Source organism: Lutjanus erythropterus, chromosome 2 (assembly GCF_056507025.1).
Source record: "Lutjanus erythropterus isolate fLutEry1 chromosome 2, fLutEry1.hap2, whole genome shotgun sequence".
Taxonomy (NCBI): Eukaryota; Metazoa; Chordata; class Actinopteri; order Lutjaniformes; family Lutjanidae; genus Lutjanus; species Lutjanus erythropterus.
The window spans coordinates 9,297,962-9,320,051 of NC_139318.1; the positions used below are offsets into that span (position 1 = coordinate 9,297,962).

At 38.6% G+C, this 22,090-nt stretch overlaps 1 protein-coding gene across 1 annotated transcript in view; it reads right to left on the reverse strand.

Annotated features, from left to right (window-relative positions):
* The window catches only part of cntn6 (contactin 6), an 81,851-nt gene that overhangs the window by 26,564 nt on the left and 33,197 nt on the right, over nt 1–22,090 (reverse strand). The window contains 5 exon segments of the mRNA XM_084744061.1: nt 766–924; nt 5,231–5,348; nt 8,385–8,557; nt 9,137–9,264; nt 21,760–21,910. Coding sequence (XP_084600187.1) covers nt 766–924; nt 5,231–5,348; nt 8,385–8,557; nt 9,137–9,264; nt 21,760–21,910 — 729 coding nt within the window.

Here is a 22,090-nt window from a genome sequence, read left to right on the forward strand (position 1 = left end):
AAAAAAAAAGTTTGAAACACTGTCTTCCTAGCAATGTTTGTCCATCAGAGCTTTGACAAGTCGATTTTTTAACTGTAAAATGCCCCCTACATTACTTATCTTGATCACAATCCTTTGAATAAAACTTAAAAATTTCAATTTAAAGGGGCACTCCACTGATTTTACACATGAAGGTCAGTTTACTTGTCACAGATGCTACTACTCTACCTGTGAAACAGTTACATAACATCTGTCTAATCCAGTGTTTTTTAAACTCTCAAATCATTGGATTGTCCTCAAAATCCAGTACGAGTTAGTCTGAACATGTTGCGTATTTGGCTACTGTTCAATGTTTCAATATTACTTCTCAAATTGTCACTTTTCAAATAAAGCCTTTTATTAACTTATCTTATTGCCAACATGTCGCATTATTAGAATCTATCTTTCTGTATTACTTTAATTACTTGATTTTATTTGATTTGTTTTGGATTCTGTTAAAAACGCTGTTTAAATAGTTTATTATTAAATGTCAACTTCAAAAATAAGAAACAGAAGATCCTCTGGGAAACAATTTCAACAATGAGATTCTTCGTTTTTTCTTGTAACTAATTTCTTGGTGTGACTGCTCATTAAACAAACTCTAATCATGGGAGGATCCATGAAATACTTTTCCGTAAGACAAGCATCTATGTCCAAAATAACCACAGACTCATGTATCACAGTGTACTTCCTAAGTTTTGACTCACATTAATTGAGAGGAAGTGTGTGATGTGGTGCAGCTGTTACCTGTTCTCACAGTCTGCCAGCCTATAGAGAAGGGGGTCCTGGCCTGCACCATGTACATGGTAACAGGGCTGTGGTTGTCAGGCCCGGAGCCCCAGGACAGTTGCACAGTGGTGTCAGTGATGTCAGTCACCACCAGGCCCTCCGGGGCGCCTGGAGGCCCTGCAACACCCACCCCCCCCAAAAAAAAAACAAGGACAGACACCTGCATCAGCCTCACAGCACAGCAGCAGCCAAAACAAATGGAATCACTTCAGGTCGGCGTGGCACACTCAGATCCCAGCACAGGTGTTAAGTGATTCATAACCCAGCTAACAACCTCAATTCAGAGTTAGTGGAGCTGTAATTGGTTCTATTGGGAGTGCCAGTCTAATCAATACACTGAATAGTGCAGTTCACTACGAACTCAGGTTAGACGTCTCAGTTTACTTATATATGAGGCCAGTGAGTTTGTGCCAGTGATCAGACATTACCACCTCTCAGGTCATGGACGTCAGGTCTGTGATGTTGAAATCATGGTCACGATGAAGACGCGGCTGGTTCAGGTCGGGGCAGGGGATGTGGAGCAGCAAGGGAACGAGTTTGCAACTTAGTTTTTTAGTGCACATCATCCGTCTTCTTGAGAAGTCGCAGAGTGTTCGCTTTTGTTAAGTTGGATGCTATTTATTCCAGAACAACAAGGTTATACTGTGTTGAAATAAATTAACAAGTTCAGCACGTTGAGTTGTCCTTGCTGGCTGTTCAGACACATTCTGAATCATTACCACTTATGCTGTTAGCATTTAACAGGCAGCTCGCGTCATCCCCCAAAATATATATATTTACAAAGTAAATTAATATCATAAATGTGTGACGACCAGTGTTGGGCAAGCTACTGAAATTTAGTAATTAGTTGTGGTTACTAGGTTCTTTTCTCAAAACATTTTCAAATTATTTATCATTTCACATTTTAAAAGTAACAAGTTATTTGGGAAAGCACCTTTCGCATTACTTATGCATACAGAGCCATATTATTTTAGCAATATTATTTTATTTTACTGTAGCTATATTATTTTAGAGTGGTTTTATTATTTCAACAATTTTATTTGACAACTGTCTAAATTTTTATCTATCATTGTACCCATTATCACTGTTTGGAGTTATTGATACTCCCGATCACCAGGGGGCAGCAACAACTAGGGTCTACCTGTGAGCTACACTTTTATTGTATATGGGTGAGACATCAGGAGTTGGCATAAAAGAAGACTAGAGACGATGCTGGATGTATGTTAACCAAGCGTTGCTATGGTAAACAGTTTCTGAATTGTCTCGTGCCGCCACACCAAACTGACGGGGCTTCATGCCCCACCAGCAGCGTTTCAAGTGTTTCATCAGCAGCACATTTTGGCGGCCATTTATGTTGATTATGTTTTCCTGTTTTTTGTGCTTCTACCATGAATAAGTATGCTACGTAGTAAAATAATTTTTTGTCTGTTTTTATGATCCAGAGTCTACATGGGGTCTTTTAATTGATTAATTGTCTGACTTACTGCCCAGGTTGTGGAAGCATTATGTAGAACGGCCAGCTCTGGTGGACGTGGAACAGCCAGCACCAGGTGCAGTCATGTCCGTTGGAATCAAGCTATATGGTCGAAGTACGTTCAATCTTCGATCAGGGAACAGGCTGTGTTTGTCAGTTACATCTGCTATCTTTTGCAGTCCACTGTTTTCTTATGAGACAAATGCAACAAGTAATGGGCCTGTTTAATATTCTCTAATTGTAATTGCGCTATTGATTTAATAAAAGTAGTAGTTTCTGCCAAAATCAGTGGAATTACAGCAACAAATTACTCTCAACAATGGCAATGACTAGTGATCTACGAGAATTATTTTGTCTTTGACAGCCCTAATAATTATAGTTCTTATTCTCATTATTATTATTATTATTATTATTATTATTATTATTATTATTATTATTATTATTATTATTATTATTTTGACATATCTCCCCTAAAACACAAATTTTAATCCTAGTAACTGCATGATGTTACTTTCATTATCATCCTTGTTTGTACTGGCATTTGTAGCAAAATATCCATCTATCTACGTCCAACATAACTAACCAAGAGAATTAATTATTTAACAATAACATGAAAGACCATTAATGACCAGGGATTTGGAAAAAACAAGGCAGGATTTTCAGTTGGGATCTCATTGAAATTAGGAAAAGCAGCAACATGAGATCAAACAAACAAGCTGGGACTTGGATAACTGACATGAGATTTCCTGCTAAGCCCTCAAATCTGCAAAAGTAGCTCTGAGCCTCAGCGGGACTACCTGCTGCTGGAGGAAGATCACTGGGTATCAACAATGTTTGCTTTCAGATTTATGCATACAGAAACGTACAGTCCGCATGCAAAAGCTGCACCATCTGACACTGGCTGCAGACTCTTGATGCCACGCTTTGCCAATCTGAACCTCCCAGACAACAGGATTATTTTCCTACTTGGTGAGGCCGGCCGGGACTTTCCTCTACATTTGATTATTTTCCATTATGGCTGTGCAAGGGATCAGGCCAATAGTGTGACCAGCTGATAACATAATAAGTCAACACCACACCCCTCTGATTTGTTTTGACCTTTTTAAAGCATACTGAAGTGCACTGCGCCTTTATGAATAAAAACAGCAGGTGTCCTTGTATGTGACATCCCACTTTCAGGACTTAATTAATGTCACACCATGTAACTTTAAAATTATAGAAGTAGATGGTAAGCTCTCTAATGTTTAAATACCCAGCAAAAATAGGTGTTGTCAGTGTTGTCAGTGGGAGCTATTTTTGTTTTGGATTTGTAAAGGGAAAAAATTAAAAAATTGAAAATTCTCTCCTCTCTTCTTCTTCTCTTATTCATTCAGTTGGTAATGGTCAAACTGGCCAGCTGACTCAGCCCCGGGGTGGCAGGAGCCAAAACCGGCAAGAAAGCCACCTCAGTACTGTATTCCCTGCCAGGGATCACGGTTGGTCTCTGAGGTCGTGTTCAGTTCTGATCCGGCTGTGTTCATGGAGATATTCCTGTCTGGCCAGAGTCAGCTAGATGGTGACGATGGTAGCTGCACGACAAGGGAACATGCTGCATCCAGGTGATGTTAAAACCTGTTTTTAAAATGTCTTGAATCAATAACATTTTGAATTAAAGCTACAAGCAGCATTGGATGGTTCCTCACACCGCTGCGCCTGTCAGGGCATGCCATATGCCAACTGGTCAGTGAGGAATTTTTATATGCTTTTTAGCCTAAGGGTCCAAAAGACATTTTTATGCTTCTGGGCGTGATACACGTGTGTACCAATTTTCTAGTATCGGTGAAATGTGCCTGAGTTTTAGAGGCTGTGGCCAACCTGTTTGGCTACGACCACCTATGACCATTTTTTTCATCAGAGCTAATGTGTGTGCCAAGTTGCACGCACCATCAAGCACATTAAGCCCCTCAAAAATGTAAGAGAAGAAGAGGAAGAGGAAGGAGAAGAAGAAATAAAACTCTGAGAATTATAATCTGAGCAAATCCAATAGGGTCCTTGCATTGTTTGGTGCTCACGCCCTAAATAAACACATGGAATGAGCATCAGTTGGCACTTTCCTCCACCATGCAGCTAGCAAGCTGACTCTGGCAGGACTGCGAGAGCCCAGTGAACACAGTGAGACCAGGAAGAAACACAGCTGTGAAACCAGCGGTATGTAACTCTGTAACTCATCTTGGAACCATACTCAAGAGTCAAACTGGCCTTATACCATTTAATAACATCCTTATTGCAAGTCCAAGTCCAAATGGGATCACTTAGGCTGAAGATTCATGACACCATTATGAAAGAATTTGACAGTGTAATAACACATAATGACATCTTTATGACAAGTCCAAAATGCATCACTGTAATTGGGATCAAGGAAAATATTCCTTACACAATGGTAATAGTCTCTTGACTCCCAATGTCAAAACCAACCACAACTGACAGTTCAACATCTCAAACATTTCAACTTTGCTTTGAAAAATACATAATTGACTGAATGACACTGAAAACACTTTTATTTTCAACATCAAAGATTACCTCAAAAGAACTGAAGTAGTTGAAAACTCACTTTGGAAAGTGGTTTATTTTTGCATGAAGCTGCCCTCTGATCTTGCTGAATAGCCCTGAAGCTTTCAGGGTAACTTACCTGTATGTCTTCAAGGTAAGAGTGATGATCACAGAGTTTGGTTAAAAATCAGAGCAATCCTTAAATTTCAAAACCCTGTTGGTTGTCAATTTTAAGGTCTATTAAAGCTGTTTTTCTCTGAATCTCTGAAAAGTGACATGCTGGTGGTAACACTCTCATCTGACAGCAGAGATATGTGTGTCATAATCTTAATGCACATACACTCACCACAAAAAATCAAAATCCTCCATAGAGAGTAGTACAAAATGACAAGCACTGCAAGAAAGGAAGAAGAGGCATACCTCTGACAATTAAGTCTGCTGCTGCTGAAACAGTGTCAACTTCAGTGTGTACCATACACACATACTTCCCAGAATGCTTTAGCTGAATGTTCCTCACCATCAGGTCACCTGCAAATCCCTAATGACAAAGACACATTCGTATGAAAGTCCTGGAGAGGAACGAAAACAGCAAAAGTAGCAAAGTCAAAAACAGAGGTATGGAAAATCCAGAGAGCACATTGAATTTCTCTCTCGGTCCTGTGCAGCAAATCCTCCATGAAAGAATCCTGGAAGAATTCACCACAGGACTGCTAGAAAAAAAAATGACATGACAGTCTAGCAAAACAAATTAATTCAGTTTTGCATTGTAAGGGAGGCTACACAAAAATGACTTGTTTTGAAACAGTTTTTTTTCTTTGAATCAGGGTTTGTTGTGTTTATACTTTACCCTTTCAGCTCAGATGAATGGCTTTAGTAAGAAATTTCAAAGCTGCTTTCTGCACTCTGCTGTCGCGCACTAACACACACACCCACATATAATTTTCAAAAGTTTCTTCCCAGCAAAATACAGCGATTCAGAAATCAGTCCAAAGCAAAGGCAAGTTAACAGCTGTTGTGATTATGTTCACTGTGGAAATGTCAGTGCTGTACGGCGACTCCAGAGGGCCTGGTGTGCTCAACCAGAGGGAGCATAAATCTTGTGATTACGAAAATTTAGGCTCCTTTTGTTCGGGGCGATATTGATTGATTTGCTCATACAGTGAAATCACCTCTGGGCTGGAGAAATGTCATCCCTGTTTACAGGTTTTCCCCTCAGACACAACACAAAGCTGTGCGTGCTGCCATTTCTGAATTATGTGTACATGGTTTCTGACACATGGGCTTAAAGGCAAAAGCCACCCACCAGTCACTTCCTGGAATCTCCCCTGGTTGGTGGGCAAGTGCTCAGTGCCAAGAAATAGTCTGATACATGACCCCTTCTCCTGCAAACTGTCCTTTTATATTTAAGATGTGTTTGCATGGATTAAACAAACAAGATATAGCATGGTACTGAGAAGGCTTTAAAGCCTGAATACACTTCAACAGGCTGACATGTGGTTCTGTTAAAGGCACTGTCACACAAACACAAATCTGCATCTTTGCTTTGAGTGAAGACAAGACGTAAACAATGTAAAAGACCTAACAAGACAAGACAGACGTGACAAGACAAAAATGATGTAACAAGACAAACAATGTCAACAGGACGGGCATGAGGCAAATTGACAAAACAGACATGACATAATAAAAAGAATGTAAAAGATCAGGACAAAAATGACTGAAAAGATGGTACAAGACCAAAAAAGATAAAAAAAAAAAAAAAATGACTTCAGACAAACATGATGTAAAAGATGTATCAAGACAGAAACAAGACAATGACACAAAAGTTGTTACAAGACAAAATACCGTAAAAAAGACTTAAAACAAAAACAACGTGAAAGACTTAACAATGATGTACAAAACAATAATGTAACAAGACAAAAAACACGTAACAAGACAAACACGATGTAATAGATGTAATAAGATGAAAATGAGAGACATATTAGTTGCTTTGAGCAGAGTCAACTTTGGCAAAGTCACATAGTTGAATAGCAGAGAAGTGTGGTTGATTGCGTGCGTCTGTAGCAGCAGGCAGTGGTCACTCACTTACATTTGACCCCAGTGGACCCTCACAGATGTAAAACATATAATATTATCTTCATATGTGCTTGGTTGGTGGATTATATTACCTTTGGACACATCCGGTCTTTATTTGTGCTAAGCTAAGCTAACGCCCTGCTAGCTTTAGCCATATATTTTTAATAGACCGATGTGAGCATGGTATCACATCGCTCAACTCTTCACCGAAAAGCAAAGCATATTTTCCAAAATGATGCACTGTTCTTTCTTTAATATGTTGTATCTCATTTGTTTAATGTGACTTAAACAGTGATTACAACAGACTCACAGTACATGCTATAACTATTAATTAGCAAACAACAGCCGGGTTGCGGTGCAGTGATTTTCTGCTGTATTCTGACATGCTGCCATCAGTAAACTTGCAATGAAAATTTATCACAATGTCACAACTATGTGGGTTTTCTGTGTGCAAAGAAAAGAAATTGTTGGTACTTTATGTACCGAACAAATATAAAGTGATATAATGTGTTTAATATACAATGTGTCAGTTGGTCTTTATCTTTTGAGGTGTTGGTTGCTTCCTGTCCCTAGTCTCATACTTAATGCACAGACGTGACACGGTATTAACCTTCTCAACACAAAAAGTCATGTTATAGAAAACTCAGAACCAAGGTTTATGTTTTTGTTAGACTGTATACATTTGATAAGGTTGGTTTTGGTTTTACAATACAATTATGCTAGCACACAAAATAACTGTGCATGACAAACCTCAGCCTGTGTCCTGACGCAATGACCTATGCAAGCTGCATCCCCTAGTATAAGAGTATAAGAGTAAGTATAAGAATTTTTGTGAGTGACTCGTAATAAAGTCATCAACCCAAATGTCAGTTAAATATTTGGTCTCCCTATGTGCAAACACAGCTCATTTTGTTTTTTTGTGCTGTTTTTCCTTTTTTTCTAGTTTCTGAAAACATCCTGGCAGAACTTCCTGTAATTGGTCCAAAAGTCTGAACCGTCCAAAAAAACATTTTCTCACTGGAAACAAAACACACCATGGTTCAATTTTTCAGCTGTTTTGGTCCAGACTGTGGTCCAGGGGAGGTTTTATACCAGCAATTTTGGATCAGATCAAACTGCAAAGTCCAAAAGTCTGGACCAAAACTGGTGGGCGTGAAAGCACCTTATATCGTGCTGTAAGTAATGTTTCCTTAAGTTTCACTATTACTGAACAGCTACAGTGGGTCCACTGCTATTACAGATCCTGCTACCATTAAATATGTATAGTTTTAATTCAGGTTTTGATGAAAAATTAGACATTTTAAAAGCATTCAGGGAAATTTAATGCATAATGAAACTTAACGATTTTTTATATGAACATCACAGACTACTGTAGGCATAAAGTGGCTGTGAAAAACACAGCTCTTGGGAGCTTTAATATCAGCTCTAGCTTGTGGAGGTCAAATCTTTGGCACTGATTTTCTTTGTCTAAAATCAGTGAGGGTTCACCCATTATACATACCCCTCCAATCATCTCAAAGTGCTCCTGCCTGTTGAAATCAATGGCTTTCCCGTTGAAAAACCACTTGAAGATGGGACTCAGGGACGAATCGCTGGACACCTCGCATGGCAACACAAGGCTCTGTCCCACTGTGGCGTCCAAACTCAAGGGAGGAACTGTAATTTTTGTAGGCTCTGTGGCATTATGAGAGGGGAAAAACAGCAGAATAATCTGTTGCTGTATGCAGCACTGTATCTATATAAAATCCAGCCAAATGAAGAAGGTAATAAAGCTTAATTTGCCCAGAATAGTGAGACTGATTTGGCTCTATCAGTGTAATTAAGTGACCTTAAATAACTTCACTTAGGAAGCCAATGCCTCCCATAACTCAGTAATGAATAATTAAACACACTGCAATCACAATGTCAACTAGAAAGGAAAAAAGAACTCGCTCCCTATAATCATCATTATTTAAAAACTCAAATCTGAAAATGCTACAGCAGCTCTTTTAAGATTAAATGTTGGTGACAAAATATTCTTCACTCACAGCCACAGACGGCGGTGGTTTGCCCCACTCGGCTACATGAACAATAACTCACAGCTGACAAAACCATGGATGACTTATACGTCTGTCAAACCGGCGGGAACATAAAACGGCTATATATTTCATTATCAATTTCATGCTTGAGCTAGTATTTTTCTCCCTTAACAAAAGTTTAAAGCCTTGGCTCAAAAGGTACAGCGGTGGAAACCTGTGGAAAAGAGAGAAATACCTTTCACCAGCAGTGTTCCTGTGCTGCTCGAGGTCCCAAAATGGTTTCTGGCCACACACGTGTACCTGCCTCCGTCAGATTTAGAGATGTTGGTGATTCGTAGAGTCCCGTCCTCCATGATAGTCTGTCTGAGGACAGGGACAGAGATGGAAAGTAATTAAGTACAAATATTTTTCTACTGTTAACTAAGTAAAGTTTTCAGGTATTTGTACTCTAAATATCTGTACTTTCTACTTTGTACTTTTCTACTCCTTACACTTTAAAAGCAGTTAGTCGCTTAAGTTTGAATGCATTTTAAAGGGATTATTGATCATTTTTATTCTACATTCTTGCATACCACCTTCCCAACATCAAGATAGATTCCAACTTAACTGTATGGGACAAGAACACATAGAGAAGATGATTCCTTGGTGTATCCAAAAAGACAAAAACAAAATTACTTCTTGTTACAAATGTAACAAGAAGAAAAAGACCTAAAAGATGTAACAAGATGAAAATGACAGAACAAGACAATAAACAACGTAAAAGACCCAACAAGACAAGAGAGATGTGAGAAGACAAAAATGACATAATACAAACATGAGGTACAAGATATAACAAGATGGAAATGACATAACACAACAGAATGACGTAAACGACATATCAAGACAAAAAAGATGGACACAAGACATAAATGACATAAACAACATAATGATGTTAAAGATGTAAGAAGAAAAAAATTACATAAAATACGTAACAAGACATAAACAATGTAAAAGAAGTATCGATACATAAATGAAGAAGATGACAAACGTAGAAATGAGACATAAATGAAATAAAGCATGTAACCAGACAAAAAACAGACAAAAATGACATAAAAACACAATGAGACAAAAGTGACATAAAATACGTAGACAAGAAAAAAATGAGACAAAAATGACATAAAAGACGTAACAAAACATGAAAAGATGTAACAAGACAAAAATGACATGCTAAGACAAAGACAATGTAAAAGATGTAACAAGCCAAAATAACAGAAAAATGTCAAAAAAGATAAGACAAAAATAACATAAAAGACTCACAAGACAAAAATGAGATGAAACAGACAGAAAGAAACTCATCTGTACATCTGTACATATCTGTACTTTTGCTTGAGTTCAAAATGTGTGTACTTTTGCAGCCTATTAGGAGTTCTCACCTGATTTGGTCATTAATTCCTTAGCTGTTAATTGAACGAAAAGTCAAATTAACTCCTTCCTGGCTGAGATATGGTTCCATTTCTGGAGCCATTTGAGCTTTTTCCCCCCCATTTATTTAATTTTGAATGAAGGCTTCAGAATCCATTCCAAAAGTCTATTTACACGCCTCAGAAGATAACAATTATCTTAGCTGAAGCAGAACAGATTTGCTGTAGGGTCAGCATAGTATTGACAGCACAGTAGCTTAAACGCACATATTAATTGGATACACAACAGGCCACCAGGGCCGGGCAGGACGGCGATAGGAAGAAGAGAGCAGCACCAGAGAGAGGCAATTTGAATGGGATCTTTACCTGCAGCCTTATCGCACTACAACACGTGGAGATACTATCAACATGCTATAAGCCGGTTCTGAAAAGTAATAACATGGACATGTGCATACAGAAGCACCACACTTGAAAAAATGTCAGGCAGGTCTCGTGGGAGAAATAAAGCAGGAGTAAGATGAGAGCGCCGGAAAGAAATATGACTAAAGCAAACCAACCAGCTCTCTTCCATCTGTGGGCAAATAACATGACTTTACAAATTGCGTGCAGTGCAGACACCAGTCCTTCCCATTATCTGTCAGGTGACCGTCACTGTCATGGCAACAAAAATAAACATGTGATTTGGGCTGTCGCAATACCAGATTTTCTCCACATGATTACTGTGGCCAAAATATTTCATCTTCTGTAGAAAAAGTGAAAAAAAACAACAGTAAAATTCATGTTTAACTGGGTTTGTTGTGTTTTGTCTCCTTTTTTTGGCACATGAATTGCACTCAAAGTACGAGTGTAAGGAGGTGGAAAGAGAGTGTAGAACCATAACTGTACACCGTGTACAACAAATGCAGTTACACTAAATTAATTGTAGATAGCATGCAAAAAGTGCAATTACACTAAATTGATAGTGACAAGGTGTGTGTGTGTGTGTGTGTGTGTGTGTGTGTGTGGGGCGGGGGGGTGTTGGGGGGATATAAAGCAAGAATGGAAAGAAATGGACAGAAACAAAAATGATTTACAGTCTGTTTAAGAAGTGCTGAATTATTTGCACTATATTGTCATATGTGTACTATGTAAGGGATAATTACATCATCCTACTCATATTTATGTGACCCAAAATATTAATTTATTTTATGGCTTTATTTGACACTAGTGACCTGCTTATTGTACACTGTCCTGCTTATTACATGGTTATGTACCAAAATATGTCATTAATTTGACAAAATATTAATGTTAAAGTGATTTTAGTGATTTAACAATGATGTTATTGTTCTTCCAGAGTCTATGATCAGAACTGTGTCCATAGCAATCGTCTGTTCTTCATAACAATGGTCTGCTATAAAGAAATAACACACCTTACCATGCTGTAATCAACCAATTAGAATTGAGTATTCAACAAGTTCATGTAAGAATAACATGATATTAATATTTCATTTTTTAAAAATATAATGGTTATCATCTGGTATACTGGTATATCACAACATCCCTACACATGGTTAATGTTGTGAAGCAGTCGCAGCTTGGTTAGATTGGAAAAGCTCATCCTGCCATAGGTGGCCTGCTCAGGTGCTGATGCGGCATTTTCAGCATCCCCTGTTGCTACCAGAGTAACAACAACCTCTGAGCTAGAAACACACAATGGAAAATTAGCACCTGGGTCACTAATGGTATAAATATAAGAATGTTAGCAGCTGCTAGCTTTTCTTTTGTGGTGATTTTGCCATTTAGCCAGGGCTCACCTCCTGATGTGCAAAAGTTCCAAAAGAAGCCCCCCCCAGCACCAATGCTGCCTCTTGGGCTTTGTACTGCACAAGAAGACTGTGATGCATTTGGAAAAATACAAAAAGCCACAGCATTTCTTCCTCCTATAGAATTAAAATAATACACGGAACCAGATCTTTCTCGAGCACTGCAGGCTGCAGAGAACTGGCTATGCTAGACTTTGGTTTGAGTTAGAATAAATACACTTCATTAAGTTATGTTATGTAACTTAAAACAACATTATCTTTTGGTTTCACATGGGACACTAAACCCTGGCCTCCTGGGCGTAAGTCCTCTGTTTGTTTGATTCATCCATCCACCCTCACCTGCACACAAAACTGGACTTTGGCATATGCACAACATGCAATTTGGAAGTCTAAAGTCATGTCATTAGATTGAAGAGAATGAGCAATTACACAGCGGGATGTTGACCACATTGTTGTCTGGGTGTAACAGATTGTGACATACTTTCATGAACTACATTTTCCTTTGTTATAACATTCCTCCAGTAGATATGTAGATGATTAAATCACATTTTATAATAGTGTGAAAATATTCTTATAGGTTTGGTTTCAGATCTGTGTATCAGGTGGGGTTGTGGGGGTACAGGACATGAAATGAAAAAAAAAAAGAAAACACACATGACAACCCATGTATACTTAGGTCAGTTTGGGGACATTATATACACTTACATTTTCCTGAAGACTTGCCTTAACCTTATCCCTAATCATTATTTACCTCACCCTAACCACAAACTTAAAGCTACTACCAGGAGTTTTTGACTGGTTATGAAACAGTCTCAATTTAATACTGATGCCTCTGTATGACCCACCTAAGTAAATGAGACTATCCATGAGAAGACTGGCTGTTTCTATAAAGTTATTCTTAATGGCTGCCACTGGGGCAGATTCTCTGCGAGCCTGTGTTTACATATTCCCAGGCAAAGTTACTGTGAGTTGTATATTAGCCACTTAAAAAGGAGCAGGAGGAGATCATTTTATTTTTGGTGTTATATTTTTTGGTTATTACAATGAAAAAATCACCACTTCCGTCCACAGGAAGCGCAAAAATCAACACAACATAAAAGTTTCTATAGCAGCTTTAAATGCTGGGCAGAGTATCAGCCCTTTCGCAATAGCAGGCACAGCTTTTGTCCCCAGTTGGAAAAGCATCCTCAGCTAACTGTCTTTTTGTGTGTGTCCCTGAAGGCAGCCTTAGTCAATCATTTTTGTTTCTTATACTTTCTGATACAAAGAGCGCTGTCTTTTCCTGTCCTGACTTTGACTGATGATGTTCATTTTATTCAGTTGTTTTTAAAGAAAAATGTAATTGTGAATAAAAACAGTACTTGAAAACTGTGTGTTTGAAGGTTGCATACAGCCCCCAAAAACCTTCATCAGTAAGGTTCGCCGGCCTGTGTGTGTAGTCTGAGAGGCAAAGCCAAGGACAAAAAAGTCTAGAAAGCAGGTTGCTGTCCCGCTCGCTGCTGCTCATTTGCTTTTGAGTGCACGGTAATAATCTCATCTTGACTACAAGACACTTCCCTGAAAGAATTTAGTAAGGAAATCAACCCGTAACAATTAAATTGGGGGACAAAAACAGGATTTTAAAAAAAATGAGCTGCAAATGTTCCCCACATTCTCTGTGGAAATTACAGCCTTGTTTATGATACTTCACTTCCTAGCCTGGAACAGAAATTTTGGCACCTGCATTCTACATATACAAGTTGGAAAGCATGTAAACATATGCATAAATGAGGCAGATAATGCTCTCCTGTTGTGACCTTTGGATCCAGTAAATCAAACAGAAATGCTGTGAGCAGCCAGCTCAAAAATCAAACAATTTCACATTGGCTCCCAAGAATAAATATGTATTCACTCGAGCCGAGCTGAGACCCAGAGAGCATGTCTGACACGGGGTGCTTTGCGCTGATTTATTGACAAAAATATCAAACACTGAGTGATGGAGGCACACTGGGAACATGACCTGAGGGGCAATGAGCTGCAAAACAAATAGAAACGTAAAGAACTATCTGCTTTGTAGACAAACTCCGTTCCATGCTGTGAATATCTATTCTTTTCCAAATGCGCTGCCTGGGTAATGCCTGGGTAATTTTTCTCCCTTTCCTCATGACCCAGCCATGGAAAACATGATAACTAATCAATCCCACCGGTCACATGTTGAGCCAGGTCCAATGAGTTATGTAAAGTCTATGGAAATCTGGCTGTGCATATTGATCTGAGACAGAGCCCAAAAGAAAGTGAGGGCGGAAAAAACAGCAAGAGAGCAGCTACTGTTTACACTGTACATATCTGACACATGACCAGCAATCGAGTTAAAACTACCAGAATAGGCACGCATACAGTGTTACATAAGTACATTAAAGATCATGTAAAACAACAATAAATGTGTGTTCTGAGTTTGTCACATCACAGAATCGTTTTATTAACCAGCCAGCCAAAATTGAATGATAAGAAAGTGGCTTAGTATAAAAAAAATAGGTTTCAAAATCAAAATCTGCTCCGTAACTCTGGGGGCATGTCCTGAAACACAGATGGTCCATCTAGCAGCTTTTCCAGACATGTTTGAATCAGCAGAGCCAGAGGACGGTGACAGGATGTTTTTTCCTTCTGTGTTGGGTTGTTGGAACCGAAATGAGCTGAAGTGAACTGCTGGGCTGATTTGGACCGAGAGAGTCGCTCATGGTACGTTTGTAACTAACCATTAGGGAGGGTGATGGGCGTCGGTTTGTGGGGTATATAGTGTTGGGAGATCACGGCTCTGGCACGTCCCAGAGCCATGTTTCGGGTCCACCCAAAAAATCCTGAACCCAGAAATCTTGAATGAGAGGTTAACAGTCTATCTCCAGAACTGACCCTTCGCTAAGCCCCACCTCCAAACAGCAACTGTCCAGTCATAGGTTAGCTGCTCTAACATAAGCTGCAAATGTTAGCATGTCCAGCAAATTAACATTAGCTTACTAGCTACAGTAGCTTTACCACCAGCCAAACTTGTTAGATCCCACTGCATCTGCCTTTGTTCTGTGGGGGTTTGAGGAGGAGGAGGTGGGCTGATGCAGAATCACAGCGGATCAATGATGATGTCTCTCTCTCTGGTTTATTGTCTCAGGTCTAAGCCGGGGTTAGCTTAGCTCTTATCCCGGCTGTCCTAACTCTGTCTTTTCTGCCCTTTTGGCATCTTGAGTTTGTTCTTTGACAGACAGCAGAGTCCTGCACAGGTCGAGTTTTACAAACCTGCATCCGCCTGTACCCGCAAATCTGAGTACAACCTGTTAGCCACGATCATCTCTTGCAATTATCCTAAGTTAAATCCGCTCGTGCCTGGAACAAGGGTGACCAGATCCCAACAAACCAAATGCGAGAGAAAGACACATTATAAATGATAAGAGGAAATATTGATATGCCTTTCTAACTTAAGAAATAAACATTTCTATCTCATGCTTTGCCATCTGGGTAGCACACAATAGACAACAGGAAAGTAATTTTCCAGTCTTTATTGTAGATGTATTTCCTTCGCTTTGTGGTAGGTTCCATCATATTAGGCCCAAATCTAGGGGGAGGGCTAATTTTTACCATTCCAATTAAAATGTGGGATATCATTACAATAAGTGGGATGGTGGGCAGTCCTACAAAAAGTAGAACTACCTGGAACAGTGAATATGAATGCCATGACCCAAAACATGATTAAGCACACATACAAGTGACTCACTGCTTCATTGTTTTCTCAAGTAGTGAAGGCAACAAATCCAGCTCACAGCTATCAAAAGCTAATTCTATTTGAAACTTTTTGTCTTTGAGGGAACCAAAATCCTTTCAGACGTCCAACTTGGTCTTTGATGATGCATTGTCCACATTTTGGTATCCTCCACTGGCTATTTTTGCCTTCATGTCATCAGTATGGCAAGCAGCTAGCCATCATCTCTGCCAAATCAAACAGGGATGTCCCATTGTTGTCCAGGATGTGGGTTCAAAGGTTGTGTCATAGACTTTCACAATAAAATCCTGTCGACTGATTAGGCTTAATATTACTGTAACAGCTGATTAACTGTCAGAAACACTACACAATCATTTTAATTTCTAATTTCTTAAGCCTTGTCTTATGTTTCTCACCTGCTTCCTGCTCATAATTAGTTCATTTTTAATTTATATATATATATTTTTTACCCATTATGCAACATTTTTGAGGGTTTTTGGTAGTTTTCCAAAGACAATGAACAGCTCTTACAAAATGCACGTTTTAAGTCAATGAGATTTCTGTTCATTCACTCGTGTCTAAGCATCAAAATGAATGACCATTAACTGTGTTAAGCAAAAAGATTATTATTGTACACTTTGTTCTGATCTACTGCCAGCAAATTTAAATGAGCTACTCAGGTTTAAAAATCCAAATGGGTGAAATGACCTGCACCCTGGATATAGCTGTTCTAGGCAAGGGTGTAGAACTTTTTCTAGTGAAACTAATTTCAGAAATTCAGCAGAAACGTGCCTCTTTAGATTCTAACACTCAACTCAATTTTGAGAGAAATTACATTCCTGGGGTTTGATTTGCAAAAGACTAGTGCTATCAGGTCAGGTCACTGGGCTCAGTCATTTATTGCTGCAATTGAGGAGGAGGAACATTTTAATTTTGAACATTTGCAGAATTCTCAGTGGGAACGAAATTTGTATGAACTGGTTAATAAAAATGATTCTGAGATACTGCAATTTGTGATTGCGACTGAAGGTGCAGTAAGTGATTCAGGATAAATATAAGAAAATCTGTCCAATGACGGGAGACTTTGCCCAGTCACAGTAAGTTATTTGATTCTTGAGTCTCCTTCCCAGGTCTTAAAATAAGCTTTGGGTTGGTTTTTGATGAACTGGGGATGAGACTCAGCAACTGTCTTGCAGGCCTGTGATTGGCCACAGTCTCCCATCATGGTATATATTTTCTAAAGCCTCAAAACAGAGACAAGTGGAAGAGCAAATGTTAGTTAAGTTTGTGCTAAAAATAAACCAGCGATAAAATAAATATGTTCTCACTACCACAAATCTTACATCCAAATAAACACAACTGAAAATGTTTGCGAGTGGGAAGCCAGTGAGGGATCATGAGTCTTTTGCTTGAGTTACTCATGCTTCCTGTTTTAGTTCGAAACATCATCTCTGTGTGAATTTTGAATGTTTCCAGCAGACTTAGTTTAAAAACAAGTACCCTTTCAAAGAGTCTTAAATATGCACTTGAAAGCTACATGACATTAGGCTAAAATACTCATGCTAAAGCTGCTAAAGACATGGACATAAAGAAACAGATTGATCTTAAGGAAAAATATAAGCAAAACCCTGTTTGGTTGCTTAGCTTATGTACTGACTCACATATCCATCGAGTATCTTTTTAATGTTACAAGAGAAACATTTTGGAGAACTTCAGTAAGCATAAATTCAAGCCTTTTTTTTAATATGTAGAGTTCCATTGTTTGTTACATGTGAGGACAACTTCCCTGCCCTCTGACTATATGTTCACAGCTGTCTAACACAGCTCCCTTGAGAATTAATGCTGATTTTCACACATTGTCAGTGGTTCTGCTGTGAACTACCATTTACTTTGTCGTAGCTGTCTATTAATATACAGATAACTACTGATGCTCAACATGCATTCCTGAAATCCTACTACATTCATTTGCAAACGCACATTATGATAATTGGGGGACATTTTCATATTTGTTAGGTCATAGCTCCTGTTATTTTTGAAGTGTCTTTTTAGAGTGGTGATACTCATTAAAGTCAGTTCACAATTAGCAGTAAAGCTTACAGTTAAAGTATCAGAGAAAGTATTGTATGACTTCATGGCCATTTTAAATCGCCAATTTTGAAACAGCTAATTGGTCAAAAGGTACAAGTTTCAGACAAGACAGTTGTTCTTGTTCTCTTTCTTACAAAGTTTCCTTCTGTAGGGAAGTTTTAAGTTCCTAAAGTTGCTGCCTAAACAGAACAAAGAAGCGAGGCTCTCACTTGATGCTATGAAGTTAATTGTAAAGCCTGAGACTGACAAGACTTTCTGATGGTGTTTACATAAAAAACGAGCTTTCAGTTGTGTGTCTGGAGTTACGTGAGCATGCTGGACAATGACCACACCACAGCTACAGCAACAACAACAACACTAGTGAACGATATAGTTGGGATCACTTTCAGAACAATATGATGAACAGCCAAACAAAATCCATAAAATATTGTGGTATAAAACTTGCTTATTAAACACTACAAAAGGTCATTTTACCCAAGATATACGAGTCTTGCCCCCTGTCTCAACAGCAAGCAAGTCAAATACGTTTCTCAGTTGCATGTCTCATGCAACTCGTTGCAATGCTCTCGTTTTAATCTGTTTGTGCAGCTGTCATGTGTGCATGAACGTTATCATTCATTAGTGTGGATGCTCACATCGTTATTGTCAGAGGTGGAAAGGTAGCAAAGTACAGATATTTCTTTACTGTACTTAAGTAGAATTTTCAGGTATCTGTACTTTACTTAGGTATTATTATTAATTGTATTATTATTATTATTATTATTATTATATATTTTTGCTGGCAACTTTTTACCTTTCCTCCCTACATTTTAATACACATATCTGTACTTTCCTCTCCTTACATTTTCAAAACACTATTGTAATTTAAGTTTTACTGCATCCAAAAGGAATTATTCATCATTTTGCATCATTGCACTGCTTTCCCAACTTCAAGACTGATTACAACCAAAATGGATGAGTTGAGGTTAGCATCAGTGCATACCATGTATGCAAGATAAGAATTGTTTTAAAAAAGGAAACAAGACCTAAAAGACATAACGTAAAAGATGTAACAAGACATAAAGGACGTATCAAGCCATAAAATACCTAATAAGATGCAAAACATGCAATAAGAAAAAAAGTGAAAAAAAAGACATAAAGCCGAAAACAACGGAGTCTATTGTGCACCTAAATCAGCAACCTATTACAGATCAGAGTTTTTATTTGTTTATGTTGTTTGTTTGCTTGTAACTGGCAGTAGCTGACACAGCTACTGCTAACTCTCACCATCTGTACTGTCAAGTCCGCTGTGCCTGGAGATTTCACAGTCACAGGTTTTACAGTGAATGGTTTTGTTACATACCAAATCCAGCTTCCCACCTTTGAATCTCAGATTTTAAGGAACTACACAGATATCTCTGTCGTTATGAAGCTGAAAACATCTCTCTAGTGACAAACCTTGCACAGACACACATTTTAGGTGATATATACATGAGAAAAACACATTTTTGAAAAGAAGGGATCTTTAGGAAATTACCTAAATCCTCCAACCTGATGTCATTGGTCTTAAGTAGGCTAATGATGTCAATGGAACCTGTAGAGTTTCAGTTTGAAGGCACCATCATCCCACAGTGCTGCAAGTGGATTCATGCTGTAAAGTGATTTTCACTGATTGTTGACAACGGCTAAAAGTTTTCCAGAAACAGTTTGAGTCTCTACTTTTTGAACCTTTCTATCAGTTACCAGCCCCAGATACTGTTTTCCTGAACCAACATGAACATTTACCTCCAACACTCTTCTGCCAAACATTTAATGAAAGCGGCTCTCATACTGCGCTTGAACTCTGTTGGTTCTTATTGTGTGTATTGGTCTCTTCTAAGGCCGAATGCAACAACAAACTGTTTCTTTTAGCTCATAGGAGTTGCCTCAGACGTTAAATCATGACACAGTGTGGCCTGTCATGTAGCCTGAGGTTAAACTTCGCTGAAGGATATAGTCAGATTGTTTTTCTCTCTGGTTTTCACACAGAGAGTGTCCCTACAGGATCTCTGTTCTACATCCAGCACTTTGACTGCCATGAAGAGCTGTGAAACTGTGGGACAGTGGATGCTTTGAAGTTTCAAACAGCTAAATCATATTGTGCTCTTCATCTTATGCCGTAAAAAATAGACAGAGTAGGGATCATGGCCTCATTCTTACATCAAGTAAAAAAGCACCAGTCAAAACATCTTTATACCAACCAACATCTCTTTCTGTGTGAAGAACAAGGTGTCTGTGGTAGCTGTTTATTTGAAGGGGTGTCTAAAAGACTGTTATTACACAGTCATAACCATGTCATTACACCTGTCATGACCATGTTTATGAACGTATGTAATTTTGCTGCAAAGTTACACTGTGTGCAACATCTTTGTTATGACAACCTGATGTTAACCAACATAACCTGTCTTCCCTATGACAACGTGACATTACCAAACTTAAAGAAACTGTTACACTTTATGTTTTAACATTAAACTTTATTGTCATATGTGGTTGGTTTTGACATTGGCTGTCATAAGACCAGTATAGTTTTGTTATGAATGTTTTCCTTGATCTCAACAGTGATACGATTCAAACTTGTCATAAAGATGTCATTAAGTATTATTACACTTGCAAATGCTTTTTTATAAAAGAGTTATTATGCCCTAGACCTCAACTAAAGTGGTATATTTGGGACATCTCATAAAGATGTCATGATGTTTTATAACATTGTCAAATGTATATTACAAGTATGTCATGAATATTTTCTAAAGTGGTACCATTTGGCCCAACTACCATTTTACAAAGCCAGTTTAATGACAGAGGACAGTACCAAATTGATTTAGCTTAAGGAGTAAGATGATGAACAGATAGTGGTTAGGCTGTTTACTTGTTGCTAAAGTAACTGCTGTCTGCTGTTATCTGTAGCTGAAGTTAGACAGATAGCTCAGTAAGCACCTTGGTACTGTATTCCCTCTTGTCAAACTGGTCACTGTTAGTGTGTCAAAATGGCATAATTGACTGAATGGAACTTCATGACAACAGTTATAAACATTCATAAAGACGCCTTTATGTTCATGACAAATGTCATGACATGGTTATGACTAGCAACAAGTAAACTAGCTAACTGCTATCTGTCCATCAGGTAACAATGTAACCTCAGTCACTTTGGTACTGTACTCAGTCGTCAAACTGCCCTTATAACATTTAATAACATCTTCATGACAAGTCCAAATGGTCCCACTTTTGTTGAAGTACTGGAAATTATTCATGACACTGTTACAAAAACATTTGCCAGCATAATAAAACTTAGTTCCATCTTTATGACAGGTCTGAATTGTACCACTTTGCCTGTAGTCAAGGAAAATATTGAATATAATATAATGACAGTCACTGTCAAAACCAACCACATATGACAGTTTAACATAATGTTAAAGCATGAAGTTTAATAGTTTCTTTAAGTTTGATATCAGGTTTTCATGAAAAAGACATTTTTGGCTTGAATAATGTAAAGTTGTCATAGCAATGACATTTCAAATGATGCCAAATTGGCTTTAAAAATGACATAACTGACTGACACTTGAAGACAACAGTCATAAAACATCAGGTGTCATGACACGGTAATGACAGTGTAATGACAGTCTTATGCACACTCCCTTCAAATTAAGTCTTACCAAAAAGACTTTCTTGGACCAAACAAGTCTGTGTTATGCTACACTGACTTCCAAAGTCCCCTTGAACAGAGGCATAAATAACAATGAGTCCTAGGAATGAAAGTGACCACACGAGGAAACCCTTTAACAGATGCCATCAGGAGCAGGAGCGGCGGTGCATAAAGTCCTCCTACCTCTTGCTGTCCTTCAGGAGCTCACCCCCTCTCCACCAGGAGATCATGGCCCTGGGGGAAGCGTGGGGGCGACACTCTAGGACCACCTCGCCCCCCCTCTGGATCACTGTGGACTTCTTCACGGGTCGGCGGGTGAAGTCAGGTGGGGAGGCTGGGGGAACAGACCCGTGTTAAGGCCATTTGTCTCGCTTTGTGGAGGGGCAACAGCTGTGCATCAGCAGAAATGTCAAGTGCATCACCAGCAATTACGGAAATTATATTTCACCAGCAGACTGGCTTATTGTATGAAAGAATTATGTAAATGAAAGAGCGAGGCCATGGCTCAGTGAGG